The sequence below is a fragment of the Penicilliopsis zonata genome (genome assembly GCF_001890105.1).
Source record: "Penicilliopsis zonata CBS 506.65 unplaced genomic scaffold ASPZOscaffold_18, whole genome shotgun sequence".
NCBI classification, from domain to species: domain Eukaryota; kingdom Fungi; phylum Ascomycota; class Eurotiomycetes; order Eurotiales; family Aspergillaceae; genus Penicilliopsis; species Penicilliopsis zonata.
Window position 1 is genome coordinate 134,089 of NW_019208926.1, and position 14,820 is coordinate 148,908.

Genomic DNA, 14,820 nt, shown 5'->3' on the forward strand with positions numbered 1-14,820 from the left:
TAGCAATACTAAGAAGATCACCTTTTTTCAGTTGATAATAATCAACGCCGGTCCAAACTCCATCGCTTTCGACACATCCTGCGCCGTTGCGAACTGCTTTCCCTCCACAATGGCCGCGACAGTCAGTCCGTTCATGAGGTACTCGCGGTACGGAAACGGAGCCTGAACGAGCACCGTTTGGCCCTCGATACTCAGGATCTGCAGATCTTCCACGATCGGGACATTCTGCTGGTTCACGTATGCCAGCTTGAGCTCCTCTGCTGCCACTTCGGTGGCTTCCTCTTGACCGCTCAGGGTGAACTCGAACTGAACGGTGGATATATTCTGGGCGATATCCGGTCCAGCAATGAGGTTCAAGGGCCCGACTTGCGGGATGTTGATAGTATTGATATTCGGACACGAGCCGGGAACGATGAACTGCTGGATCAGCGCGTTGAAGGCGAACTCCCGCGTCGCTACCGTTAAAAAGGGCAGCTCGCTGGGGATCTTCCCCTGTTGGAAACGATAGAAACCCTGCTGTTCGCCTTCTTGTCCGACCACTGAGGACAGCTGAGCTGCCAGGGCCGCATCGCCGTTCTCTGCAAACACCTCGATCACGTCCTGCAGGGTTCCCAGCACGAGCGAGGTGAAGGTGCTGGCTAGGGTGAGAGCGGAGGAGAGGTTCGACACGCGGAAATTGTATTCGCAGGGGAGGATTTCGGCGACATTGAAGTTTTTCAAGGCTGTATTGGCGGAGAGGGCATGGAGTTGCTCTTGCTACAATACTCAGTAACATAACAAGATCAGGTCATGATGGAATGTCCTCTTACAGCCTGCACCGCCGTCAGAATCTCCACCAACTGTTCCTTTTCAGTCTCGTCCAGCTCGAATCCCGGACAGCCGGTGGTCACATTGGCCAGCAGCTCGGTGAAGAAGGCAACCTCGAAGATCTCGTTCAGCGCAATCAGTTGCAGATTGGTGATCCCCTCTGCACTGATGGTCGGCGGCGGAGGACTGTTCGGCAGCGTCCCCAGGGCCTGCTGCTGGATTGCCTCGATCTGCTCCTGCGAGGGGTTGGGAAAGCCATCTGCCAGAGGGAAGGGACTGTAGTCCACGACTCTCGGGGCGAGGGGAGCGGCAGTCGACAGGGTAATAGCCAGGCCACCGAGGATTATGGAGAGCTTCATGTTGGTGGGTTGGTAGCAAAGGGATATTTGGTATTTTCTTTTTCTCCTACCAGCGAACTCTGTGCTTTTAAAGGAACCTCGATCGAGGCGTAAGAGTGATGGAAAGCCAGTAACTTCTGTTATACGAGCTGACGTGAGAATGACCACTGTACAGCCTTCCAGCATCGCCTGCAGGAATACGAGAATACATGTATTATTATTATAAGAATGATATTCTAATTCATTGAAATAGAAGGCTCTTTTCTATTTTTATGATTAGAATAGTAGGCTTGTCTTTCACTTCATCAATAATACTAATATCTATAACCGAAAGTAAGACATACTAAATTAAGAAGGCAGTGCTCATTATAGCAGGCAGTGAAGATATTATACTTGATATCTTATATTATAATAAATACTCTATTCAATAGTTTATATATTTCTCTCTTCACTTAGTAATCCTGATTCCCCACAGAAAGGGTCTAATACTAAGGTAGATTTATTATGGATCAGCATAGCTTAAATTAGTTAATATAACTAGTAACTAACTATTATTAGTTATACAGTAGGGGTCCAAAAGGTAGGGTAAAAACTGACTAAAATAAACCCCTCCCATCAAGTATCAGTTATTATCTGTCAACTAATATTGATATTGACACTTTATCTAAATTTTAATGTAATCTCATAGGATTGCGCCGAGCTGTACTGCCAGGTTCCCCTGGTTTTTCATAATATTACCGAGTACTGAGAGAAGAAAGAAAGAAAGGAGAAAAGAAGAAAAGGCACTCGGTCTTTCTGTTGGGTCCCTGTCGGGTCTAGCGTTGTCAGCATGTGACACGAGGACTCCTGAATCCTGGCGGTTCCCTTGAATAGACAGGGAGTTTATCTCTCATCTCTTCTCATCTCTCTCATCTCATCTCTCAGTCAACATGTGCTCACAAAGCTCCCTGCTTCTTGCCATCGCTGCCATGATACTCTCCGTCGCGGCTAACAATTGCTCGACCGGCTCCTACGTCGTGGTGAGCGACCAGACGGAGCTCGACGCAGCTCTCGCCGGGTGCTCGTCTTTCGGACGCAATATTGTCATCGGCGAGTCGTATGACGGGGTCGTGGACTTTGCGAACGTCACGCACTTCTCTGGAGAAATTGGCTCGAGCGGCGATGGGACACCCAATGTGACAGAGATCCTGTTGCCGGACGCGGTGGAGTGCTCCAGTTTGGATTTCTCTGGGATGACGAATTTTCGAAACATATCTGCGCCCAATCTGTCAACCATCACGTCCCTTCGAGAGGATAGCAGCACGGTTCTGACAGTAGACTTGCCCGAGGTGAGCTCCGCAGCAGTTTTAGAGATTGCCGGGCACTCGTTGCAGTGAGTGGTTCGAATGAAACAGCCCTCCTCCAGTGAAAAAGGAAAATTGGGTTAAATCTGGCAGGGTGAATATGGCAAAGCTCGAAAACGTGACTGTGTTCCTTCAGCTCACGAATGGCGATTCATCCGATGCCTTTGCCGTCGACCTGCCCGCCTTGCGCTACGCAAGCGAACTCAGCATCACCGGATCTTTATCTAGGTGAGTCAAGTCGCGTTCAGCGCAACAGACAGCACAAACTTATTGATAGGATCTCCCTGCCGGCGCTAGATTCTGTGCAGGATTCGATCGAAATTGGCATTTCCGGCGACGCAATCGATCTCACTCTTCCACGCTTGAAAGAAGCTGGGAGCATGTTGAATCTACAGGGGAATTTCAGCAGGTACTGTCGAGATGCTTGAAAGATAGGAGTCAGCGCTGACCAAACAGCATTGAACTCCCTTCGCTCGTGGAAGCAACCAACGCAACAATCCAGATTGAGCCCTCTGCGCCATTGAGCCTCAACTTCACCCATCTCGTCCGAGCGGGCAAGATCGTGTTGACGGGGGAGATAACCGAGTATGAGTCCGCTGGTACTGTAATTGTATGATATACTAAACTTTCCTTCCAGTGTTCATTTTCCTGTCCTTGAATCGGTCGACTCTATTTCCATCACTTCTAGCACGCAGGTCAACTGCACCGGTTACTATCAGGCAGTCAATCGTACACATCTCGCCAACGACGGAGAGTCTGCATGTTCCGGTATCTCGGCTAACCAGTCATCATCTTCTGATAAGAAAGCATCAGAGGGGACCAAGATTGGGGTGGGAGTTGGTGCCGGCGTGGGAGGACTCCTTGTTCTACTCGGTGCCTGGCTGCTTTGAGGAATGAATGGAAGAGCTCGCTCTACCTATGATACTGAATTAATTATAAGTCGTGATAATTAGGTACTCAATCACAAACGCTATTCCACATCAAATGCCTCATTCAAAGCTGATCTTCCTCTCGAGTGTCTAAGGTAGCTGGTACAGCTCCTCAACAACCTGGCACTTGTCCAACCACGGCAACGCACTCATATACGGACTCGGGAAATCCAAGTTAGCAGCCTCGCCACCCTGGTACTGCTCCCAGAAGAACTCGTCCCTCAGGGCGAGGGCATCGTGATAGCCGCGCGCGCGGAGATATTCCCGCTCGGGATTCGGATCGCCCGTGCGGGCAAAGGCCCCCCACAAGTCCTGCTGGAGGTTCGTGTGGCCGATATCCTCCGGCGCACGGATGGGCTGGTCGAAGATGTAATAGCTGCCGAACACCTGGTAGAGATCGCCCGAGTGGCAGCGGTAGTACGGTTGCTCGGTTCCCACGGGGAAGGTGCATAGATCGTAGGGATCGAAGTAGGAGAGAGCATACGCGCGGAGATTATTGTAGTAGTAGCTTGGCAGATTAGTTTTGATCTTGGCGGTTTAGTAAAGATGAAGAACTTACTAGGATTGCAGAGCGTCCGCTTCAAAGGCTGCCTTGATGAACTGTTCACCGGGACAGGTCAGATGGACGGTGGTAAAGACATTGATCGTGTTGTTATCTGCAATGCGTAAATCAATGAGTTTGAAATCAACATTCTAATGTAGAGTAAAAAGGCTTACAAGGATTGATTTCATTGGAGCCGTTATTCCAGAGACCCGATTCTTCGACGAGCTCCGCCCATTCCAGAGGGTAATAATCCGTGCCGACCAGCGAGTACAGCGTGGTATTGAAGTCTGTAGCGTTCGGCAAAAGGGCGGTTCCAAGAAGTCTGCCAATGAGTAAATAGCCATCGTAATAGATAAGCAACAAACAAACTTACGATTCGCCCTCTTCAGGCATTCCGCCAGCCATGTAGTTGATACGATTCAACTGGCCGTTCTGCGCCGCGGCGACCGACTGGTTGGCGATCCAGATGCCATCCACGATCGCCCCGGAGTCGATATTGGCGTACCCGTCGCCAATCGACCAGCTGATGTTATTCATAAACTCGTCGACGGTCAAGTTGCGGAGACATCCCAGTCGTTCTGCGCCTACTGCGTCACCGCAAACCGCAGCCACAGCAGGGACTATAAAACATTAATATGAAGACAAAGACAAAAGGAATATACTTAAAACAACAGGTCAGCATACCTGTCACATTCACCACCTCGGCCTGGGTAACAGCCGGGCCTAACGCGCCGCTCTGGATGATAGCACCCGAGAAGAGCCCCGCGGCTTTAGGACAGCGGACGATATCCATGACGCTCTCGCCGCCTGCGCTCTGGCCGAAGACGGTGACTCGTTCCGGGTCGCCGCCAAACTGGGCGATATGGTCGTGCACCCATTGCAGACCTGACACGATATCCGCAATGCCGTAGTTTCCATCCACGTAGCCGTCGTCGAAGGAGAGAGCGCCTGTCAATCAGCATATGGCGAGACAGGAAATGGAGAGGAAGATTGGAGATTCACCGAAATTTCCTTGCCGCCAGTTGACGCTGACAAGAATAACATCAGACCGCGAGGTCAGACTCGCTCCATCATACGTAGCGTCTGTTGCAGTTCCTCCGCCGCCATGTAGCCAGAATAGCACCGGTTTGAGCGTCTCGCTCTGGGGGGTCTCGCCGGGGAGATAGGGAGTGAAGATGTTCATCAAGAGGCTAGAAAAATGGTTAAAATGAGAAAGAAAAAAAGGAGGGGGGAGAATTAGAAAAACCTACCAAGCTTCCGAGTTTCCCCATGGATTCAGTCCGTACGAGTTGCCGGCGAAATACCCCCCGCTCGTCGAACAGGTCGGTCCATCTAATCAATCGTTACGATGGCTCAGAACAGCGAGATGGTATACATACAAGTCGTCGCATTCAAGACGTAATCCGTCTCGTTGGTATACCATTGGATCGGGTAGGCAAGACGCAAATCCCCCACCGGCTGCAGGGCAAAGGGAATCCCCAGGAACCGGTAGCTCATATGGTCGCGGACGCCCATGTACGTCGTGCCATTGCTGGACACGTTGACCTTGGGGAAGAGGGAAAACTCCGTCTCTACCGCGTCGACGAGGGGCGCCGTGTTGGTGCAGATAAAGGGGCGTTTCGGTTCCGAGGAAGACGAGCGTGATGCCGAGGAAGAGACCGGCCACAGCGGTTGGTCTGGGAGGAGATTGCCCAGATACGTCTGGTAGCGTAGCGGGGTGGAAAACCTAGCCAGTGCGTTAGGAGAGGAGGGAGAGGAGGGAGTGGAGGGAGACAGGGAGAAATACTCGTCCAAGTGAGAGGCGTCGAGAAGTTCCTCGCCGTTCCTGGCGCAGATGTCACGTGCCTCGGCCTCACTGGCGGGATCCAGGAAGAGAATCGCACTGGGCGTTTCTCCGTGGGCCTGATAATTTGATGGTCAATATAGAGGAGGAGTCTATTCAATCTGCAGAATTACCGTCCAGTTGCCGTGGTTCTCGTAGAGGATTGTCGAGCGAGGCGTGAGGAGCGAGCCTGAGGCAGCGGCCCCGAAGACGGCCAGCGAAGCCCAGACAGAATTCTTCATCTTCGTGGAGGATGGAAGGAGAATAAAGAGCTTGACGGTATTATTCTAGGAAGACACGATGGATTATGTACTCCGCACTCCATGGTACCCCGCACGGTTCTGTCTTCTCATATGATCCTTTCGGACTTTTATCGGACGACGTCTTGATAGTCGGTGATATTATAGGAGGAAGCATCAACAAGAGGCTGAAATATGGAGAAGAAATGATGTCATCAATTAATTAGCAAGGATACCATTAATATTCTTCTACATAAAATACAATAATTAGACATAAACATCTAGAATGGACTAATAGTCTAACTTTAGCTAAAGATTGACTACTACATAGTAACTATCTATCTAGCAACTACCTAGATTATAGTCTAAAGTATACACTTTATATATATATATAGATATTTCTATATATATAGAATTAAGAACTATGAGATAGTCCTAGAATAAGGTTATTAAAGAATTCTAATATCCCTGCAGCTGTCAGATTACCTCTTCCCAATCAGCTAGCACTCAATAAGACCCATAAGAGACACCTAATCATAGAAGGATTAAAATCCATGGACCCTCCTGCAGATTGTCAACTTGTCCTAATCTCAGGCTTATGGGTATAGTATTTATCTACCTAGGTACTCTTATGCCAAGTGCCTTGGAATAAATGATTGGAATTATATACTCTCGATCACAGTGGGTCCTTCACTGTATCTTTAGATGTATTCTAATTCTAGAACACTGATAAGTTGATCTTAATTCTATATCTCAAGTAGTTATACAGTTATAGAGCTAAGAGTGAGATGTATTTTCTAATTATCTATAGGCACCCTGCATTCTAGTTAGGTAAATTTGAAAACTGTGCGACATCTAAACTGGGTGACTATATAGTAAGAAATTCCGAATCAGTACTGCCGACTAGTTGCAGTTCAGCGGCAACGCCAAGAAGATGGAATAGCATAGAACACGCCAGGGGAATGTCAAGACCCAAGACTCATCTCACGTCTAGACTGTTGACTAAGTAGTAAGAGGACAACATCTTACATGTGAAAGTCTTTAGACAACTAGGATAGGGGGGGGGATGGTAGAAATGATCGAAGATCTTACTATATTGGGCATCGCTCCGTGGGACGGAGTGACATTAATATACTATAGAGGCAGAGACTAGACGTAGGAGCTTTAAAGTAACTACTACTACCATGGTTCACTGACTGAATAATGAGTCTATGGAGTTACTCCGTAATCCGGCCGGTGTGGAGCACCGCCCAGCTTGATTGGTCAGTCTTGTCTCGGAGCTGGCCCGGTGGAACTCCGACTATTAAACTTTTGCTTCTCTTGGCGATGCTAACTGCATTAGGTATGTAGTGGGGCCGTATGTACCCTGGTCTAATTGCTAGGCACTAGGCAGTAATTGGACTAGCGGAAGTAGTGCTTCGGACCGGTTTGGACCCCTGCAACACTATGGATTTCTGTCAATCCTGGCCTCAACTTTATACAGACTGTCCAAGACAGTATTTTATACCTCTAATTCATGTAATATATACAGGATGCAAAATATGTAGTGCACTGCAGATGAAATCTTTCCCGCCTACTTGGCATGAACAAGACTCTCCGTACTGCTGGTGTGTTGCTCCTCGCGATTGGCCTGGTCCCAGGTCACCTCCATCTGGGTGGTCATGGTGATCAGGTTCTTGGGCTCCTTCTTTGCCGGGCCGAAGCCGAGCTCGCCGTCGCCGGCCTCCACCAGCGTCACGTTCTGGTCGCGCCCGCGCCGGGTGAAGTTGGACATGTCCTCCAGGTTGTAGCCTAGTCGGCCGCGAGCGCTGGCAGAGCCGTTGCGGTACCGGCGCGATGAGTCGCCGAACAGCTTGGGGATGACCCGTGCAATGAGTGGCTTGAATGAGGGGGCGCACGCAGCGACGAACGAGAAGCCGACTTCAATCGTCGACATGCAAAAGAGAACAGAGTGGGTGTAGTTGGTCGGAATGTTCCGGTCGTAGTTGTCAAGGAGAATAACGCGAATGATGCCTGCGGCAACGGTTCTTTTTTTGTCAGTATAACATGGAGAGAAAAGGAAGCAGGCAGGTACTCACAAGAGACCAAAAGACAGGATGCCGATCAGCATCAGCTTCTGGTTCCGTTGCATCTGCAGGTTGTACACGATCCAGGTGGGCATCATCAAGACGAGGGCGTCGGTAAAGATGGAGACTGAGGCGGTGCCGGTGACGAAGTTGGCAAAGTTGAGGCATTTTGCGTTGGGATGGTTGGCCGGATCCCAGTTGGCGGCGATGGGAACACAATGGAAAACAGTGATAAGGAATGTGATGACGGCAGCGACGCCGTTGATGATGATCAGCGCCCAGATGGCCCGCCGCACGGCTTTCTTCTGGCCGGTCAGACGAAGCAGGAAGAGCAGGATAGAGGTTTTGACGAGGGCCAGGATGGGATTGTAGATGAGCTCGGTCTGTATTCATCGATTAGTACATGACTGAATCTTCGCCAATCCCTTCTGTTCTGTGCGCACCGCGTAGGCGTATTTATCGCCGAGAACGATGGGATAATCATCGGGGATGTCCCAGACATTGTATCCGATGTACATGTACTTGATTACTGGTAACACGGTCAGCGTCATCAACTGATATTGATCGGGAGAAATAAAAATATCTTCGCTATGCTGATCGTACCTTTGTATGACGTGAAAGTCTCCGCCCAGTATAGGACCTGCCGATCTGTTAATCCTCCAGATCTGAGGTCTGAGCGTGCAAGGAACTCACAATCGCGGCAAAAATGACCCAATCATCTAACATGATTCTCAGTCAGGCCATGGAATCTGACGAGGGGGGGGGGAGGGGGTGAGAGGAAGACCAGAACTTACCTGCTGCGAATGTCCTCGTCAGCGTACGACTGTAAATACGCAGAGCCACGGCGGCAGTTGCAACGGCAGGAAAGGCAAAGATCAGGCCGATGGCCTGCGCCTGCAGGTTGTCGCTAGAGCGCATTGCTCTCTGTAGAGCTTCCTGTATCTCTCTTTCTCTCTCTCTCTCGCACACTCTCTCCCATGCGAGTACGAGCTGTGTTGTAGAGAGATGGGAAGGGGCGGGTGGAGGAAAGAAAAAGAGATCATCTCAGAGCGCCCCGAGTGCGTTGATAACCAACAGGTTCCCCGCCTCGGGTTCGCGTTATTATTGCTACATTATTGCTTCGTCAGAGTTCCACGGCGCGCGAACTTGCAAAGCTTGTTGCTCAACGGTACTCGAGGGCCCTCTTCTGATTCATCCCATCCACGGTCCAGGACTCCAGTCAGTGCCAGTTACTCGGTGCTGGCAGTAATGAGTGAGTACTGACTACACCGAGTACTTACTTAATAGTATCCAGTGGTCTCTCCAGCAGAGCAACCCACTCTCCAAACACCGGGATCCTTCTAGCGCAGGGGAGACGGCTGACGGCCGCGTTCCGAAGCCGGAACAAGGGAAGACGCCCTGGTCTTGTCTCATTTTTCTTTGGCTCTGCAATACCTGAACGCTTGGCAGTCCCACTGTCAGTCCAGCTGGTGAGATTGAGTGGAGGTTCATTTCGGGGGGAGGAGAGGCCAAACTCAGCGCAAAAAGCAGTCTGCAAAAATCTGTCCGTGTCTGCAAACAGATCCCGCGATCGGCAGAACAAACTCATGGAGTCATCGACTGCTCTCCACGTGTCGCCTCGCCGCAATATCGTGTCGTCCAGAACGAACCACGGACAGACCAGGCTTTAATTCCTTCGTCCTTTCGTCCTTCGTCCTTCGCCCCAGTGTGGGACGAGGCGGAAGGAACCAGGGAAACTTTGGGCCAGGCGGGATCCGGTGCGCGCCCTACGCCCGACGGGGCAAGTTCCGCCGTTCTCCGGTGCAGGTACCGGGGACCTTGGCCACAGCGAAATGCCCTAGCAGCAGGGTATTAGGTACCTGGGTATTATTGTGCGAGTTGGATGCTGCTGACGGGCTTCTACGGCTCTTGACGGCCCCTCTGTCCCCCCTCCCCCCTCTCTCCCCCTTCCCTCCCTCTGCACGACAACGGGCAGTAGAGTGTGGTGGCGGGTCAACTATTGAATGCTAGTAAGACTATTCTCTATCCCTGCTCGCTGGATGGGCTGATGAGTCTTCCCCTGCCACGTGGTGGAGCAGACGCTGACCGGTTTAAATAGCAGATCTTTGCCGTTCTCATTGCGTGACCAGTTCGACAAAATCCTCTCTCCTCTTCTTTCCATTCTCTTGTTTGTATACCTGCAGGATGAAGGGTGTCTGGGGACTGGCTATTGCCGCCGGCGCGTCGCTTGCCCGCGCGCAGTCGTCGTCGAGCTCGGCTCTGACGGCGGCGGCGACCACCGTGGCGGCCACGGCCGCCTCGGGGGCGCCCTCGCTGTTTCCCTATGAGCGGGTGCAGTTGACGGAGGGGGTGCTTGCGGAACTCTGCGCGGCGCTGAAGAACGACAGTCTTGCCGACCTGTTTGCGTTTGGAAGCAGCAGCAACTCTACTTCCGCCGACTCCACCGTGGAGAAGCGGAGCAACGTGAAACACAGCTGCAAGGTGATGCCCGGGGATGCCGGGTGGCCCAGCGAGCGCGTTTGGGACCTCTTCGATATCTTGGTGGGAGGCAATCTGATCAAAGCGGTGCCGCTGGCCTCCTACTGCTACCCGGAGTGGCCCAACTACAATGCTGACAAGTGCGCGACCATCACCGCCGACTGGCTCACCTCCAACCTGCACATGGCCGACCCGACCTCCATCATGCTGCCCCTGTATGAGGGCCGTACCTGCATGCCCTCTCCGTACAGCTACACCGACAGCTGCGAGCAAGGTGGCTACCCCACCTATGCCGTCAACATCTCCACTGTCGCTGAGATCCAGCTGGCCGTCAACTTCGCCCGTAACTTGAACCTTCGTCTTGTAGTCAAAAACACCGGCCACGACTTCAACGGCAAGGCCTCCGGCAAGGGCGGTCTTACCGTCTGGACCCACTACCTGAAGGATAAGGAGTACTATCCCACCTTCACGGCCGCCAACGGCTACGTTGGTCCCGCCGCCAAGTTCGGCTCCGGTATCCAGGTCTGGGAGGCTTATGAGTTCGGCAAGTCCATCGGCAAGACCTTTGTCGGCGGCGAGGCTGTCACCGTCGGTATGGGCGGTGGTTACACTGCCGGTGGTGGCCACTCCCCTCTGTCTAGCATGTATGGTATGGCGGCCGATCAGGTCCTGGCCATGGAAGGTAATCTCTCTCTCTGTGTGTGTGTGTGTGTGTGTGTGTGCCTTTGTTGAAAAATACTAAAACGTCTAGTTGTTCTGGCCGATGGTACCTTCATCACTGCCGACTCCAAGGAGAACGCCGATGTCTTCTGGATGCTCCGTGGCGGCGGTGGCAGCACCATTGGTGTCGTCACCTCCCTGACAGTCAAGGCCTGGCCTCAGCTGGAGACCACTACCGTCACCTTCAACTTCACCGTCAGCGACACCCCGAGTGCGGATGCCTTCTGGGCCGCTATTGAGTCGTACCTTGAGAACTTCGAGACCTTTGTCGATGCCGGCACTTATGGTTACTACTATATTGGTGCCGACTCTGACGAGGTTGGCACCGAATATGCAGGTGATCATGCCTACTACTTCCGCATGGAATCCTTTGTTGCTCCGGGCAAGACCGTTGCCCAAACCGAGGCCCTCCTGGCTCCTTGGTTCAAGGTTCTTGACAACCTTAACGTTACCTATACTCCGTGGTACAACCATGCCGACAACTTGTACGTCTTTTTTCATCCTTTTCCTTTTCCCCTTTATATTATGGTGAAGTCAGCTAATTTTCAGCCACGACGCCTGGTCTGCTGCTTTCCCCCAAGAATACGTCGGAACCGATCTTGTCAAGACTGCCTCCCGTCTGCTCCCCCGCAAGGTCTTCCAGAGCACCGAGCTCCTCAAACAGACCTGGGAGGCCTACAGGGATGCCGTTGAGCAGGTATGAGTTCTTCTTTTCCTCCGCCCTTTCATTTTTCTTCTAGTGCTCATATCTATAGGGCCTGTTCATTGCCGGCTTCCACATCAGTGGCACTGGTATCGCCGTTGACCCTCCCACGGACAACGCCGTGCTGCCCGCATGGCGCGACACCCTGACGCACGTCATCGTCGGATCCGAGTGGAACTTTACCTCGAGCTGGGACGTGGTTGAGACCTTGTCGCTTTTCGTGACCGAGTGGATGGATGTGCTGCGTGAGATTGCCCCCGACTCCGGCGCCTACATGAGCGAGGGCGATCTACTGGAGCCCAACCTGCAGGAATCCTTCTACGGCTCCAACTACGAGCGCCTCTACGCTCTCAAACAGGAGTATGACCCTACCGGTCTCTTCTTTGCCCTCACCGCCGTCGGTGCCGAGGACTGGGAGGTCCAGACCACCGACCCGCTGCCCTACTCGTGGAACACCAACGGGCGTCTCTGCCCGAAGTCCACCTAGAGGGTCGTTTGTACATTGTGTATCACCTGTATATACTAGAACACTATGCCGGGAGGCGTTATAATAATTTCATACATTGAGAGACATTTTTGGTATATCACTCTGCGTGATAATCTACAGTTCATCCTTTCCTAGGATGTACGGCTTGACGACCTCGCCACTGGCCGGCCGCAGACGGAAGATCTTCGCACTGTGGCGAGCGACAAGAGCCTCCAGCTTCCCCCCCGCGAGCACCGAGCCAATCTTCTCACCCAGCAGACGGGTATCTCCAGCCTTTAGACCCTGCACATAGGGAAGCTCTGTGGCATTATACCAGTTGACCGACCGGAAGACAGCCTCTCGTGCAGCGTCATCCGCGGCGTCGAGAATTGCGTGCGCATGCGTCTCGCTCATCCGGTTCGCCCACAGATCATAAACAAGCCACTCCTGTTTCGTCTGGGCGGCTCGTCCACCGGGACCGGCTCGCACAAAGATCTCCTCCAGCGAGATGGAGATGGGGAGATCTGCGTCGGCGGCGTTGAGCAGGGCGACGACCTGGTCGCCGTTGGCGAGGGTGCCGGACCAGACGTGCGTCTCACCGACGCCGAACCCGTCTTTGGGGACGGATTCGTTGCGCGCGATCCGGATAGCAGGCGATCCCAGCGGGTCCTGGTTCAGAGCGATGATGGCCGGGTTGTTGATGATGCTGAGTGTTTTGGCGGTCATGGTGCGGAGATCATGCCCGAGCAGGAGGGGCGATTTGACCATTGCCCACATGGAGAAATGTGCTTTATACTGTCGATCAGCACGAGTGTTAAGGTATGGTAGAGAATCAAAGTACCTCCTCATCCGTCATCCCCCCCTGGCCAACCTCCAACATGTCGAGATCGTTCCATGCCCCCGGGCGTCCACGGTCCGAGTATGCCGCGACACGGTTCAGGATGAACAGGACCGAGCAGGCGGATCCGGGGGCAATGCAGTGCGGATCGCGTTCATCGGTGCAGCTGCAGATGGGGTCTGGGCGGGCGAAGGAGTCGTAGATGTCGCCTGAGATGCGCCATGAATTGGCAATCGACATGCCCCACTGACAAGCATCAACAGTCAACATATAGAAATATAGCGTGCACTATAGATGTACGCACTGAATGGACGTAATCCTCCCCCCAGTTGCAAATACTGTAGACGATCTCTCGGCCGGTGTCGAGCAAAGCCTGCGCCATGGTATTGTATCGATCAAACGACAGTTTTGCCGTGCCCATGCGGCCGAGGTTATAGCAGTTGTCGTATTTGAAGTAATCCACGCCCCAGTCGGCCAGACTTTGGGCGTCTTCTTTCTCATGGTCAAGGGAGCCAGCTGAACATTCGTATTAGTTTTCTATTCAGCCGTCATCAGTGAGCAGATGGTCATACCGTATCGGCCACACGTCAGCTCTCCTGCACTAGAGTACATGCCGTACAGCAGACCGCGGGCATGCAGCGAGTCGGAAATGTATTTCATGCCGTGCGGGAATTTGTCTGCATCGGCGCGCCAGCGACCTGCTTCGTCGCGGCCGTCGGACCAGCAGTCGTCCAGCACGACGTATTGGTATCCTACATCGCGGAGGCCGGAGTCAATTAAGATCTGCGAGGTGTCGAGAAGGAGACTCTCGGAAACGTCGCAGTAGAGCGAGTTCCAGTTGTTCTATTACTGTGAGTAATATTCATCAATACATGTGCAGATCACCTACCCATCCCATTGCTGGGGTGCGAGAGAGGCCATTGTGTAGGGCCTCGACGGAGGTGAGGAAGAGGAGGAAGAGCATATTCGGAAAGTAGAGTGAGATAGTAAGAGATAGTACGGAATAAGAGACAATAGACATAGACCAGGTATATACGACATCAGCTAATCTACTATGCATTATACCAATCAGAAGAGCGCAAAGCCGATCCTAGATTAGTATAATATACTAGGTATGCAGTACAACTAGAGTAACTACTAGGTAGTTCCGAGGTAACTAACTAGTACTGTACTACATAACTAATACTATAGATCTTCTACTTGGTTATCGGATAGTACGGAGTACTCCGTAACGTACCACCTAGTACCACCTGCAGACGTGTAATATAAACATAAACATGAATATAGACACCCCAACACATCCACAACCAATGGCCGCCGTACAAACCCGCGAGCAGACCCGACGCCATCCTCTTGGCCGGCGTCTCTTTATCTGTGCCGGGGATTACGTGGTTACCCCGGCCGGCCACGCTAGTCCGAGGCAGGACTAGCCAGCACCACCGCTCGGTACGGTGGAGTATTTCCCCTCTCCCGAGCGTCCAATCAGACCGCTGCCATCTAGTCCGATATCCCTTCCCCGTGGGGTAG

General features: G+C 52.3%; 6 protein-coding genes across 6 annotated transcripts; 2 read left to right on the forward strand and 4 right to left on the reverse strand.

Moving 5' to 3' along the window:
* Positions 1–27: 27 nt before the first annotated feature.
* Positions 28–1,166, reverse strand: ASPZODRAFT_145899 (hypothetical protein; the record flags this gene model as incomplete). Its single annotated transcript, XM_022725122.1, has 2 exons — positions 28–756; positions 810–1,166. 2 exons carry the CDS (start codon positions 1,164–1,166, stop codon positions 28–30), a joined length of 1,086 nt encoding a protein of 361 aa, XP_022578054.1.
* Positions 1,167–1,942: 776 nt separating this feature from the next.
* Positions 1,943–3,378, forward strand: ASPZODRAFT_28213 (hypothetical protein; the record flags this gene model as incomplete). Its single annotated transcript, XM_022728119.1, has 5 exons — positions 1,943–2,517; positions 2,582–2,716; positions 2,766–2,897; positions 2,945–3,073; positions 3,126–3,378. The coding sequence occupies exons 1-5, from the start codon at positions 2,075–2,077 to the stop codon at positions 3,376–3,378; spliced, it is 1,092 nt and encodes a 363-aa protein (XP_022578055.1). The 5' UTR covers positions 1,943–2,074.
* Positions 3,379–3,507: 129 nt separating this feature from the next.
* Positions 3,508–6,025, reverse strand: ASPZODRAFT_73964 (hypothetical protein; the record flags this gene model as incomplete). Its single annotated transcript, XM_022729936.1, has 10 exons — positions 3,508–3,925; positions 3,977–4,073; positions 4,135–4,283; positions 4,335–4,581; positions 4,646–4,909; positions 4,964–5,151; positions 5,212–5,293; positions 5,341–5,687; positions 5,748–5,863; positions 5,918–6,025. 10 exons carry the CDS (start codon positions 6,023–6,025, stop codon positions 3,508–3,510), a joined length of 2,016 nt encoding a protein of 671 aa, XP_022578056.1.
* A 1,570-nt stretch (positions 6,026–7,595) lies between these two features.
* ASPZODRAFT_145902 (hypothetical protein) lies at positions 7,596–9,006 on the reverse strand (the record flags this gene model as incomplete). Its single annotated transcript, XM_022725124.1, has 5 exons — positions 7,596–8,049; positions 8,101–8,471; positions 8,532–8,753; positions 8,782–8,807; positions 8,883–9,006. The coding sequence occupies 5 exons, from the start codon at positions 9,004–9,006 to the stop codon at positions 7,596–7,598; spliced, it is 1,197 nt and encodes a 398-aa protein (XP_022578057.1).
* Positions 9,007–10,272: 1,266 nt separating this feature from the next.
* Positions 10,273–12,476, forward strand: ASPZODRAFT_145903 (hypothetical protein; the record flags this gene model as incomplete). Its single annotated transcript, XM_022725125.1, has 4 exons — positions 10,273–11,248; positions 11,318–11,771; positions 11,836–11,983; positions 12,042–12,476. The coding sequence occupies 4 exons, from the start codon at positions 10,273–10,275 to the stop codon at positions 12,474–12,476; spliced, it is 2,013 nt and encodes a 670-aa protein (XP_022578058.1).
* A 114-nt stretch (positions 12,477–12,590) lies between these two features.
* ASPZODRAFT_74133 (hypothetical protein) lies at positions 12,591–14,257 on the reverse strand (the record flags this gene model as incomplete). Its single annotated transcript, XM_022729948.1, has 5 exons — positions 12,591–13,250; positions 13,297–13,539; positions 13,598–13,809; positions 13,866–14,136; positions 14,183–14,257. The coding sequence occupies 5 exons, from the start codon at positions 14,255–14,257 to the stop codon at positions 12,591–12,593; spliced, it is 1,461 nt and encodes a 486-aa protein (XP_022578059.1).
* Positions 14,258–14,820: the final 563 nt, after the last annotated feature.